Below are 14060 nucleotides of genomic sequence, written 5' to 3' on the forward strand. Positions count from 1 at the left end.
AAGTTTTGGCAACTCTTACTATCCTTTACACTTGTTATTGCTTCCCATACACAGTGCTTCATTTGAAATGGCCCAGCCCCTAAAACTTTCCTTCTCTAGCTCCTTTTTGTTTCAAGATGAGCTCCTGTATCACTCAGAACTCCTGTCTCTCACAGCCACCTCACATCTACACCCTGTAGCTGAAAAATAATGAGAATCTCTAGCCTTTGAGGCCCCACTGTGTTCTAGGTACCGAGGGGCTTCATGAACATTATCTTTGGTCCTTCTGCTAACATTGCAAGCATTGTTATTCGCATTTTACAGATGAGAATGTTGAGGCCTACAAAGTTTAGGAGATTCAGAGTAAACTAGTGAATGACATTTGAGTTTAGGGTTGCTTTCCATAAGCAAAGCTAGAAGAGGGCAGCAGGAAGATAGATTGATCTCTGTAAGCACATTTTCTACATATGATATCTTTTGAATAACTTTTTTGCCACATTGAACAGCAGTGGAGGAGACCTGAGAAAACATAGCTACTATAGTTCTATACTGAAGAGGCACTATACATACCGCTTCAGTGAACTCACCTCCAGAACAGTAGTGTAGGCCCTGTCCCCGGTCCCTGCCCTCAAGCCCATGTCTCTGTAGATTTTAGGCCCTGACTGTGCCATTTTCCAGTATGCCAGCTAGGTGGCTCACATGTGGCTGTTGTGAATGGAGAAGACTGTCCCTAAGCCTGTGGCCGTGGGTTGGAGTGTGGACCCGTGCTGTTGAGTATGTCAGCATAGACCCAGGACAGCTGTAACCTTACCCAACCATGTGGGGGAGTCTTGTTATAAAGCAGAATAACCTGTCCTTACGTGCTAGAACTCCTTGGTTGCCTTTTCGGTATCCCCAGTTTTGTAGATCTCTCTGAAATGGACCTCACCTTTATTTGAGTGTGTGTGTGCTAAGTCGCTTCAGACGTGTCCGACTCTTTGCGACCCTGTGGACCATAGCCTGCCAAGCTCCTGTGTCCACGGGATTCTCCAGGCAAGAATACTGGAATGGGTTGCCATGCCCTCCTCCAGGGGATCTTCTTGACCTAGGAATCGAACCTGAATCTCTTATGTATGTTTCCTGCACTGGCAGGCAGGTTCTTTACCATTGGCACCACCTAATACATGCACTCAAAAGTGAATCTCTCCTATCAAGCCATGTAATTCCTGTCTTAGATGTCCCTCACTCCCATGGCCCTGAGAAAGTTCCCACCAGGGCTGCTAGTGTCTAGCAGGTGGGAGATTGCAGCCTGAGGAGGAAGCTGGGGCTAGGGCAGGAGGGCCCATCTCCCAGTTGAGCCGCGGCTGTGACTCATCTCGGATTTGGCCAGCTGCAGTAGGCTACTAAAAGGCTTTGTTCCATGGAAAAGACTATTTATGTTCCCCATATTCGCTCTTGGCAGAGAGGGAGGTCTTGGTCCTGATAAGTTGGCTCCTTCCAGTGATGTAGTGCATTGTGGGGGGTCCTATCACTGGGACTTTCCTTCTACATCTGTATCTTGGCATCCGATTCCCATCCTGAAATTTACCAAGGAGAGGAGCAGCTCTTTAAAGAGCCTCTTAAACACTTAAGTTGTTGTTGCTGTTGTTAGGGAGTTGAGAGAAAGGGGGCAGGGAGTCCCAAGTTCCAGGCTGGCCTGGCCTCTCACTGACTCTATGAGTTTGGAGAAGTCACATGTCCTCTCTGAGTGAGGTCTCTGTAACCCTGACGTACTATGATTCTATTTTGCCTCCTACCTTCTCACTCTTCATAGCCAAGATGGCTTTTCCCTGGTTCTCTGTTCCTGGGGTTGCTGGGACTGTTGCAGGGAGGAGAAGGAGCCTCAGGGCTGTGTGTCAAAATGAGGCCTTGTGCCAGAAATCTGTACTTCCCTGGATCAGTTCCCATAAACCTTGGTGGTAGCTTAGCCCTGTTCACCCAAGTGGGACAGATGCAGTCTAACACATCTCTTTAGGACTGTCCTTAATCCACAAGCAGTGATGGAAAGAATTCAGTTTCTTTTTCTTTCTTTCTTTTTTTAGAAAAAGACTTCCTTCATCTGTCTCTCTTTTTTTTTGGATTTATCATAATTTTATTATATGTAAAGGCAAGGCTGCCCTCATTACTCTTTATGTTAAAAAACGTTTTATCAGAGTATAGTTGCTTTACAATGTTGTATTAGTTTCTGCTGTATAGCAAAGTGAATCAGTTATATATATGCAAAATGGTACAGATGAACCTATTTGGGAAGCAGAAACAGAGACACAGTCGTTGAGAACAAGTGTATGGACGCCAAGCGGGGAAAGAGAAGGTGGGATGAACTGGGAGATTGGGATTGACATATATAATATACACAACCATGTATAAAATAGTAAACTAGCGGGAACCTCCTTGATGCTCTGCAGTTATCTAGATAGAAAGGAAATCCAAAAACGAGGGGATATATGGAAACATTCAGTTTCTTCTTTGAGGGTCATTCTCTAATCTTTCTGATCTCTGTTTCCCAGATATCAGAGTATTGTAGTGGCTGCCACAGAGCTAAATTGGTGTGTAATCCTAGAGGCAGCCCCTTGTCTCGTGCTTATTCCTATGTGCTTTTTTTTTCTCTAAGAAGAGGTGTGTTACATAATCTCACTTTTTGCAAATGACCTGTAAAACTATAATGTGTTGAAAAAGTCAGGTGCCATTGATTGACCACATACTACATGCCAGGTGCTTTTCATATACTATTCTGTCAAACTTGATTATGATAACATAAGGCTTCCTCCATCCAGCCATGTGGATATGATGGATCTCGACAGGGGTGCACACGCAGGCAGCCTGCACCCTATAAAGCTGTGGGCCTGGGCTGAGGGTCCTGGCAGCCATCGTGGCAAGCACTGGTCTGGGGCAGGGAGAGGTGGAGAGAGGCCTGGGGGTTGTACAGATGTGGGAGAGGATGGGGGCCAGGGACCTCAAGAGGCAGGACTCTCTGGGGGTTCCCCATCCTCACTTTGCCCGTCAAAGTGTCCCCACTCCCAACTGAGCACTGATTTCCCCAAAGTGACAGATCGCCATTGGAGGCTCTCTTCATTTCCTCCCTGACATGTGCAGAATCATGCTTGGCACAGAAAGGGGCAATGGGGTGAGGGGGGAGCCCTCTCCCTCGGGGAACACACTTTCTCCTGAGCATCCTCGTAGAGCCTGCTTGAGCCTCCGGAGGCCCAGGACGAGGCCCTTCTGGTGTCTGTGTTCTGAACGCACTGCCCTTTCATCCCAAGAGCCCCACTCTGCCAGTGGGTGTGAGGTACGCCCAGCCCCGGTCTCAAGAGGTGACGGTCTGGAACCATGCCCCCTTTCTAGTTGCCCCTCCAGTCCAGTGCTGCTGGATTTCAGGTGGCAAGAAATTTTCAGATCGTACTTTATTTTATTTGCAACTTATTATTATCATTTTAGTAGTGGGCTTCCCTGGTGGCTCAGATGGTATAGAATCTGCCTGCAGTGTGGGAAACCTGGGTTTGATCTCTGGGTTGGAAAGATCCCCTGGAGAAGGGAATGGCAACGCTCTCCAGTATTCTTGCCTGGAGAAGCCCATGGACAGAGGAGCCTGGTGGGCTATGGTAGTAAAGAGTTGGACATGACTGAGCGACTAACACTTTTGCTTTTTTTGCATTCTTAGTAGTAGTCATAGTTTCATAAGAAGAGGCTGATGGGGGCCTTTCCCTGATCGGTCTTGCAATGCCAGGGACATGGGTTCAATCCCTGGTGGGGTAACTAAGGCTTCACTTGCCTCGGAGCAACTAAGCCTGCGTGTGCAACTATTGAGCCCGCGCCACAACTAGAGAGTCTGCCTGAAATCCCACATAACACAATGAAGGTCCTGTGTGCTACAACCAAGGCTGGATGCAGCTAAACAAATAAATACTAGAAGAAGAAGAAGAAGAGGCCAATGGTAGTGGTATAAGGTGGAAATTTGTAGTCTTAGGTAGATGGGAATGGATTCAAATCTTGACTCTACCAGTTACCAGTTAATAAGTCCAAAAGCAAACCTTTGATTCCATTCCTCTCCTCGGCCTCTTCTGGAGACTCTACCCTCCCTCATATCTCCCCATGTCTTGTGTTTCCTGCCTAGAGAAGTTCCTTTAGCATTTGTTGTGATACCAGTACCAAAGATCTCCCCATCTCTGTAAATGTCACCACTTTCTGCAAATTGCTCAAGACCCAAACCGACAAGTCATTATAGTCACGTCAAATTCCTGAGCAGACTCGCAGCTCTGTCTTTGCAGTCTCCCCAGTCCTCTTTCATCTGCCACGGTTGTCCACGTTCCTGTCATCTCACACATAAACTGTTGTAGCGGCCTCCGAGGGGACGCCGCTCTTGACCTGCGATAGTCTGTACTCTCTCCAGCAGCCAGAGGGGTCCTTTTATAACATGTCAGATCATACTATTCTGTGAACCACCACCCGCCTCTGCCACCCCCAGAAGCTTCTCATCTCATTCTGTGCAAAAGCCAAGTTGTTACAATGGCTTTCAAAAGCATCCCCTTGCCTCCTTAGCCTCACTTTCAGCCACTCAGCCCCCTCCCCTACTCTGTCCTGATGCCCTGGCCTACTGCTGTTCCCCAAATACATGGAGCAGGGCCTTTGAACTTGCTGCTAGCTTTGCCTGAAGTGAGGTCCCCCAGATTGTCCATGGCCCGATGCCTCATTTCACTTGGCTGTTTGCTCAGATGTTACCTTCTCACTGGCCTTACTTCTAAAATCCCAAGTATCTTTCTTCTCTCACTTTCTAGTTCCTTTACCTTGCCCTGTTGGGCTTCCTAACACTATCCCCACTTGTTTATTGTTTGGCTCTTCCAAGAGAAAGTAAGCTCCCTGGTAGAGGGTCTTTATTCTCTTCATTGCTTATATTAGTTTCCCAGGGCTGCTATAACCAAGTACCAAAACCTGGGTGGCTTAAAACAAAACTTGAGTGTCTCTTGGTTGTGGAGGCTGGAAGTCTGAAATCAAGGTGTCAGCAGGGCTACATTTTCTCTGGCAGCTCAAGGGGAGGATCCTTTCTTGTCCCTTCCAGCCTCTGGGGTTTGTTGGCAATCCTTGTTTGTTTGTTTGTTTGCTTTCAACTTTTTTGTTTGTATTGGAGTACAGTCTATCAACAATATTGTGATAGTTTCAGGTGGACAACAAGGGGACTCAGCTGTACACATACATGTATCCATTCTCCCCCAAACTCTCTTCCCATTCAGGCTGCCACATAACATTGAGCAGAGTTCCCTGTGCAATACAGTAGGTCCTTGTTGGTTATCCATTTTAAATATAGCCGTGTGTACATGTCCATCCCAAACTCCCGAACTATGCCTTCCCCCCATCCTCCCCTCTGGCAACCATAAGTTTGCTTTCTAAGTCTGGGAATCTGTTTTTGTTTTGTATATAAGTTCATTTGTTTCATGGCTTTTTAGGATCCCATTATACGGGATATCATGTGATATTTCTCTTTCTCTGATTTACTGAGAAGTCATTCTCTAGGTTCATCCATGTTGCTGCAAATGGCATTCTTTCGTTCTTTTTAATGGCTGAGTAGTGTTCCATTGTGTGTGTGTATATGGATACATATTAATATATATCTTCTTTCCGTTCCTCTGTTGATGGGCCTTTAGGCTGCTTCCGTGTCTTGGCTCTTGTGAACAGTGCTGCAGTGAACACTGGGATGCGTGTTCACATGTCTGTCTCCTCCTTGAGTGTCTTCATCTTGTCTTCCATTTGTATGTGTCTGTGTCCAAACTCCCCCCTTTTATAAGGATCGGTTCTACCACCCTAATGACCTCATTTTTAACCCTATGTCTCTAGACCTCTAAATGAAGTCACATTTTGAGGTGCTTGGGTTTGGTACTTAGATTTATCTTTTTGGTAAGGGGACACAGTTTAACTCATACCACTGCTGAGTCTCTGGCTCCAAGTAGACACTCAGTGTGATTGTTTAAAGAAGGAGTCAGGATCTACCATTTACTGTCTGTGTAGTTTGGGGAATTTATCTAATCTCTCTGAGTCTTGCATATAATTAGTGATCTCAAAGTGGTAACCATTATTAATTTTGAAAACCAGTACATGGAGAACCTGGTAAATGCCTTATGTTGTTTTATGAGGTCTGATAAAGTCATGAATTAAAGGCATCTGATGCTTGATATGTGGTCAATAAATGGCAGTTGATTTATTAAATAAAATATGCACTGTCTGATGATAGAACGTATTTCATTTTCTTGCACACAAAACACAGCCACTGTGCTCAAGAAAAGTGCACTGATGTCAAAGAACATAGCTATGTAAAGTTGTAACTTCTCTGCTGGAAAATCCCTGGCCAAGAGAACTAGAGCAGGACGAGGAAGAAGAAAAATGCTTAGATTTCCTTTCTGTGTGTCTTCACCCAGAAGGATACCAATCTATATGTAAGGCGGGGTCTTGGGGCAAGCATCTTTATCAGTGACCTTGATGGGTGCACTCAGATGAATCACTTATTAAGTTTGCAAATGGTAAGAACCTGGAACGGAAAGTGGGCATCTTGGATAAAAGACTAAATTATAAATGGAATCTGTAAGATAAAATATAATGAGGATAAATGGTGGGTCCAGGACATGTATGATATGCAAAAATTGGGAAGATGTGGTTTAATGTGGAGATCCTCAACCTTTGATGTACATCAGAATCACCTGTGCAGTTTTGCGTATCTGTGTTTTAAATAGAGATGTCAGGGCATATCTCAGACCTTCTGAAGTAGACCCTCTGGTGCTGGTACTTAGTAGGTGTCCTTGGTTAACAAAGGTTGAAAACCCCTGGGGTAACTGGGACAAGTATGAAAAAAGCAGGAATTTTCTGAGGCTCTGGGCTGAGGCTGTTATTGAGGGGTAAAGTGTCTGTGACATTTTGTTCTGGGTTAGTCCTTCTAGAATATGAAGTCTTCATGAAGAGGGATTTTTGACTGTCCTGTTAATTGGTGATTCCTGAGAGCCATTACATTCCATGGCATGGAATGGATGCTCAGTGAATTGTTGAATGAATGAATTGAGTTCTGGGAATTTTTCTATGAAAAGGGAAAGACAAGAACATGTCTAGATGTAAATGCCGAGTCTAGAAACTAAGTGGGAAGTTGGTAATATAAGTTTATAATATGATAGAATAGATTTTAATTTATAAGTGCATAAATTAGAGAGGTGAAGCTGTTTTGATTAGGGGAGAAGTAGGAGGAGACCAGGCCTCCCTGGTGACTCAGATGGTAAAGAATCCGCCTGCAGTGCTGGAGACCCTGAGTTGGGAAGATCCCCTGGAGGAGGGCATGGCAACCCACTCCAGTATTCTTGCCTGGAGAATCCCCATGGACAGAGGAGCCTGGTGGGCTACAGTCTATGGGGTCACAAAGAGTCGGATATGGCTAAGTGACTAAGCACAGCACAGTACAGGAAGAGACCATCCACCTGCTGAATGGTCTCTGGGAAGAGGAATTAATTGTATTCTCCATGCCCACCAAGGGTAGACATACTTGAAGGAGTAGCCACTTCAAGTGGCCACACTTGGAAGAGCTTTCTCTAATGTGTTCAGTGGTCTGAAAATGGACATCCATCAGGAAGACCTTTCTCAGCTTAGGGTTCGAGCAGAGGCCAGTTGTCCCCTGTCATAGATGATGGAGAGTCTTGCATTGCACAGACTATGGAACCAGGTCATCCAGAAGAATGCAACCTTGAAACACTTGTAACCTTGACCAGCCAGAGGTCTTCTCTAATTTTTCTTTCTTGTGTTATGTTTATGAAGAAATCGATAGTCCAACCAATGTGGTCACTGACCGAGTGACCGAAGACACAGTGGCGGTCTCCTGGGACCCAGTCCGGGCGGTCATTGATAAGTACATGGTGCGCTACATCTCCGCTGACGGGGAGACCAGGGACACGGCGGTGCCCAGGGAGCAGAACAGCACTGTCCTGACAGGCCTGAGGCCGGGGGAGGCCTATGAAGTCTACGTGTGGGCTGAGAGGGGCAACCAGGAGAGCAAGAAGGCGGACACCACGGCCCTCACAGGTAACAGGAGAAGGGGAGTCATCTCTCATTCTTATTCTCTCCCATCTCTAAATAGACTTCTTCACGGCAGGGTGAAGATTGATTCTTGAATTAAGAGACCGAATCCCACCTAGCACCAGCTCTTTTGTTTGCAGGTGTGGGGCAAGGGGTTGCCAAAGCAATTTTAAATTTCTTAATTATGAATTTTTTCCCCTTTTTAACCTCAAGCAAAAGAGACCATCCTTTTAGTTTGAATCAGAAGGTCATACTTTCGTGGGTTGAAATTCCACATGTGACTCTCTCAGAGCAGAGGAACACTTTCTAATTTTCATTTTTTTTGGACGTGAAAACTCAAAACATTTGGCTGACAGTGAATTTGAATGCTTATCTCAGCTTGCAGTGACTGCACAGGCACTGTGTGTGTAATCTGGAGCTCTCTTTCAGACCGTGAAAATGGTTTGCCTCCTGAGTCACCATTTACCAAATGTACCAATTCTAACTTTATGCTTTCCGAAACTGTAAGGGCTCCCTTACTCCATCCCGTCATTCTGCTCGACTGGGGCCTGCAGGTGTCCTGAGGCTGCATGGGGATGTATATCCCAGACATTCCTTCTGCTTAGACCCTCCTCTGGCACCGACTTTGAATTCAGAGAAGGCTAATCCTGGAGTCCAGTGACGTCCCACACACGTGACGGGAATCCTAGTCTATCCTATTGATAGACTTCTGTTTTGGACAGTCTCTTAGTGTCAAGATGCTCAGAGAAGCTGATAATCAGTTAGGAATCCGGTTTCAGAAGCTTGACTGTCCAAGTTTTAATCTCAGCTCTACCATTTACTAGCCGAGAGATTTGAGGCAACTTATTCCACTCTGTTCCTCAGATTCTTGTCTATTAAATGGGACATGTGACTGTCTGCATCATTGGGTTAGTGTGAGGATTACATGAATTAATCCATGTAAGTACCTGACATAGAGGTGGTGGTGGTTTAGTTGCTAAGTTGTATCCAACTCTGGGACTGCATGGACTGTAGCCCTCCAGCCTCCTCCGTCCATGGGATTCTCCAGGCAAGAAAATGGAATGGGTTGCCATTTCCTTCTCCTGACCCAGGAATTGAACCCAGGTCTCCTGCATTGCAGGCAGATTCTTTACCAACTGAGCTACAAGGGAAGCCCCTACCTGACATAGAGAGTGCTACATAAATCATAGTCGTGCTTATTTCTTGAAATGTGTCTTAGTCTGCTCAGGCTGCTGTAGCAAAACACCATGGTTTGGTTGGCTTAAACAACAGAACCTTATTTCCTGCAGTTTTGGAGCCTGGAAATTCCCATGATCTGGGTGCCCGTTGATTCATTTATTGGTGAGGGCCCTCTTCTCGACTTACAGATGCTTCCTTCATCTTTACGTGCTGGAGAGGGGGAGGTTCTGGTCTCCTCTTTTTCTCAGAGACATTAATCCCACCATGAGAGCCCCATCCTTATGGTCTCATCTAAAACTCATTCCCTTCTAAGGGTCCCTCCTCCAAATACCATCACATGAGGGGTTAAATCTTCTACATATACATTTTGAAAAGACACAAACATTCAGTGCACGTTAATCTGCATTTGACCTGGAAGCATTTCATGGTCCATAGCCTCCTGAGGCCGCATGGTCTTTGTCTCCTCCAGGGGAAGAAGCAGTTGGCAGTAAGGGTGGTGAGATCTAGATTTGTTTAAAGTCAGGGTCAGAAAACCTTCTACAGAAGGCCAGAGAGTAAATATTTTCAGCTTTGGGGACCACACAGTTTCTGGTGGTCTACTCCACTCTGCCACTGAAATGAGAAAACAGCCATAGACAGTATGTAAATGAACTGGCATGACTGTGTTCTAAAAACACTTGATTTATGTCATTAGGCAGTGGGTCAGATTTGGCCGATGGACTGACCGTAGATTACCAGATCCCGGGTTATATTACACGTGGCCTACCATTTACCAGGATTTGGGGTGTTGTGAATAGAACATGTGGGTCAGCCTTTCAAGAAAGCATTTATTTATCTATTACTTATTTTTGACAGTGCTGGATCTTTGTTGCTGTGCACAGGTTTTCTCTAGCTGTGGCGAGTGGAGCCAGTGGGGCTACTCTAGTCGTGGTGTGTGGGCTTTTCGTTGAGGTCACCTGCCTGGTTCAGGAGCACAGGCTCTAGACTCGTGGGCTCAAGTAGTTGTGGTGCACAGGCTTCGTCTCCCTGTAGCATGTGGGGTCTTCCCGGACCAAGGACTGAACCCATGTCTCCTGCGTTGGCAGGTGGATTCTTAACCACTGGACCACCAGGGAAGTCCCTGCGTCAACCTTTTTAAGACAGTGAAAGCTGTAATAAAGAAGAGGTTTCCTTGCTCGCAGGTGAGGGCGGTGTGAATAAGTACCACAGATTAGAGGAGCTACTGGTGTGGTACTGCCGGGGGTGTCAGGCGCGCAGCCGGGCTCTGGGGGTACGGAGGTAAAAGACGTGGTTTGCGCTCATACCTTGTTCACAGTCCTCTGGGTAAAGAAGACAAGTGAGAAAGATAAAGTGCAGTGACTTATGTTGTATTAACATAACCCCGAAACTATGGGAATCTGAAAAAAGGTAGGGGTGAGAGGGCTCACGGCAGCCCACAGGCGGAGGGGACACCTGAAGAGTCTAGAAGGATGGGCGGCTGTTAGCAGTGGGAGCAGCGCGTGCAGAGAAGGACGGGGAGGCCTGGCGTGCTGCAATCCCTGGGGTCGCAAAGAGCCAGACACGACTGAGCGACTGAACAGCAAAGGTGTGGGAATGTGACAGGCTGGTTTTCTGTCGTGGCTTAACATCAGCTTATCTTGGTAATGTTGTCTTTAGTGGTGTTTATGGTGGGTAGGTCTGTGAGAGGAGTGGAGTGTGGAAAGATGAGGCTGGGACAGAGAAGGCAGCTCCGAATCCCAGGATAAATTGTCCTTTCATGTCAGCTGTTGGTGGTACATTCTGAGCGCCTGTGCTCCTTCTGGCATGTTCTCCCTTGTCAGGCCACCGAGCTGGCCTGGCCACCCTGGCAAGTTATGGTGTACAGGTCTGAAATAAAGCTGTTGTCACAGAAAGCTCAGCCTTTCAAGGAGGTGGTTTTTGAAACAGGGGATGCTAATCATGCTAAAGGCATGCTAATCATTATACCTGATTTCTTAGATTTTTGACTTTTTTAAGGGTTTACATTTTGAGGAGAAAGTGGTATTTCATACCTTAAGTCACACTTGTAATAGCAAAGAGCTCATATTTAAGATTTACTATGCAATATCTCATTTACCATTTATCATAAACAGAGGTAGGTACTGATATTTCCTTCTTTGTAGAGACAAGGAGACCAAGGCTTAAGTTGTACAGTTTGTTCTAAGTTGGCAACCAGGAAATAGTGGAACCCAGGTTTCAACTCAGTTTAACTGCATAGAAACTCAGATAAGTAGGATTATTTTTATCCACCTAGACATCAAATAAATTCATTTTGAAAGTCTCCCAGCTCTTTGGCCTCAGACATAATGTTTTATATGGAAAGAACTGACAGCTTCTACTTATGGGATATTTTTCTTCCAAAAGAAAATATTAGATCTGATGCAAAGATTTATTGAAGTGTAACTGCTTTCCATGCTAAGGGTCGGACCTGACTGAGTGACTTCACTTTCACTTTTTACTTTCATGCATTGGAGAAGGAAATGGCAACCCACTCCAGTGTTCTTGCCTGGAGAATCCCAGGGACAGGGGAGCCTGGTGGGCTGCCATCTGTGGGGTCGCACAGAGTCGGACACGACTGAAGTGACTTAGCAGCAACTGCTTTCCAGTAAAAGGAGTCAGGAACTAAAAAAGTACACTATGTAAATCCAGGGTAATGGACAAATGTGTTTATGAAGACGAATTCTTTTTATCCAAAGGCAACTTGTAGAGAAAAGTTTATAGACTTGAGACTCAATATAGGCTTTGTCTGTAAACCTTACTTTTCATTAAATGCAAATGGCTCATTCTTGGACTCTTCAGATCACTTGCTTAATTAAACCCTTAAGTTATCCCAACTATTGGCATATAACACACTCTGAAATTTGTTGAGGTCGTCATTTTGGTTGTTTGTGTGCTGGCCTTTCACAAATTAGTGAGTTGGCAAATGGAACACTTTTTCATCTCTTAAAGAAATTGACAGCCCCCAGAACCTAGTGACCCATCAGGTGACGGAGAACACGGCCACCGTCTCCTGGGACCCGGTGCAGGCTGTCATTGACAGGTACCTGGTGCGCTACACTTCTGCTGACGGAGACACCAGGGATGTTCCGGTGGGGAAGGAGCAGAGCAGCACCGTCCTGACGGGCCTGAGGCCAGGCGTGGAGTACACGGTCCACGTGTGGGCCCAGAAGGGGGACCGGGAGAGCAGGAAAGCCGACACCAAGGCCCCGACAGGTAATAAGAGAAAGATGGTCAATGGCGATTGAAGTTTGAGGGTGTGGATTTGAGTGTGCATGGTAGCAAAAGATGTGTCTTGAGTTGAGAGACTTTGCAAAGAAGAGACTGAAAGCTCAAAGGAGACGGTGAGTTCTAGTGGTGATCTCATTGTGCTGCCCTTCCTGACAGTGACAGCTACTCATGGAGCCACTCAGCCAACTAGAAGACAGAAGGAAAGCTGTGCAGTGGCTGTGTTTTTAGCAGACTCAGTCAAGATACTGATAGGATCTGGTCATTGCAATGATTATGATAGTACTTCTAGAATGATTGCTTGGGAAGTAGTCCCTGATAGAATGGTAAATTAGATACCCCAAAATCATGCCAGATACTTAATGGATTGTTTTGATGTGCCATAATATTGCTAAGAAGACAGTGTTCCTCCCACATTTTAGGGAGTCGGAAGCTAAGGAAGTATGTCAGGTTTATAATGAGCAGTCCTTTGATGTGGAGAACAAGGGGTTACTTTCTCCCTTGACTCCCACCAGGGAATCCGGAATGGGAAAGCCATTGTCTTGTGCTAAGAGGGCTCTAGGAGATAAAAATCTCTGTGATGGGGTGATGGGTATCTCGTTGCTTCAAGGCTTAGTCTTTCCCAAATGTTTTCTTAAAGAAATCGACAGCCCCCAAAACCTGGTGACCGAGCAGGTGACAGAGAACACGGCCACTGTCTCCTGGGACCCAGTGCAGGCCGTCATCGACAGGTACCTGGTGCGCTACACCTCTGCTGACGGAGACACCAGGGAGGTTCCGGTGGGGAAGGAGCAGAGCAGCACCGTCCTGACGGGCCTGAGGCCGGGCGTGGAGTACACGGTCCACGTGTGGGCCCAGAAGGGGGACCGGGAGAGCAGGAAAGCCGACACCAAGGCCCCGACAGGTAATGGAGCACGTATTGTCACTGTCACTGCTAAGCTCATGGTCTGTCTAGGTCGGTTTTCCTTCTCTCACCTTAACAGAAAGAGAGGGTTAAGGACGAGCAGACTGGTATCCTCGCATAGGAAATTGTGTATCCCTTTCTTCCATGGCATGGCTTCTCTTAGAATGTGTAGCTTGTCCTGTTTGGTTAAAGACCAAAATTTAGGCTTTCAACACTGATGTTGCTGCTCACGGTCCTTTGTTCTCAGTGCACCTGCTTTGTTGTTTATAGCTAAAGCCTTCCCCTTCATAAGGAATGAATATAAAGAAAGCACAAGTAATGATCATACTGAGGGATGGGCTGATCCAAAACCAAATTTCTTCCTTCCTCACCAGTTTAAAGCCTTTCCACAGTGCTTATTTTTGTTTCTGCCCTTTGGATGAACATTTTTGGTAGAAATGATGGTGTTTTATTGGTTCAAAGTAAGCAAATGTCTAAGTCACTTTAAGCCCCCAATATGTTTCATCTTGATAATTAAGATATCTACATCCAAGTAATTGTACATACTTTATTGAAAGTTAAACCTGCTCTTCTTCATCAGCTTGGGCCATTTGTGGGCGGACTGCCTGCCACGGAAGGGGTCGTGCTCGGCTTCTCTTATATTTCTCCTCCGTTCTTCAAGCACTGTTCTTCCAGAGTGCCAGCTAGACTTTCTGACCCA

General features: G+C 46.0%; 1 protein-coding gene across 1 annotated transcript in view; it reads left to right on the top strand.

The window, feature by feature from the left end:
* Nucleotides 1–14060, top strand: part of TNN (tenascin N) — a 59215-nt gene that overhangs the window by 12503 nt on the left and 32652 nt on the right. Inside the window, exons 6-8 of the mRNA XM_068986576.1 lie at nucleotides 7777–8040; nucleotides 12181–12444; nucleotides 13097–13360. Of these exons, the coding sequence (XP_068842677.1) occupies nucleotides 7777–8040; nucleotides 12181–12444; nucleotides 13097–13360 (792 nt within the window). The remainder of the gene's footprint in view (nucleotides 1–7776; nucleotides 8041–12180; nucleotides 12445–13096; nucleotides 13361–14060) is intronic.

This window comes from Capricornis sumatraensis, chromosome 14, assembly GCF_032405125.1.
Source record: "Capricornis sumatraensis isolate serow.1 chromosome 14, serow.2, whole genome shotgun sequence".
Taxonomy (NCBI): domain Eukaryota; kingdom Metazoa; phylum Chordata; class Mammalia; order Artiodactyla; family Bovidae; genus Capricornis; species Capricornis sumatraensis.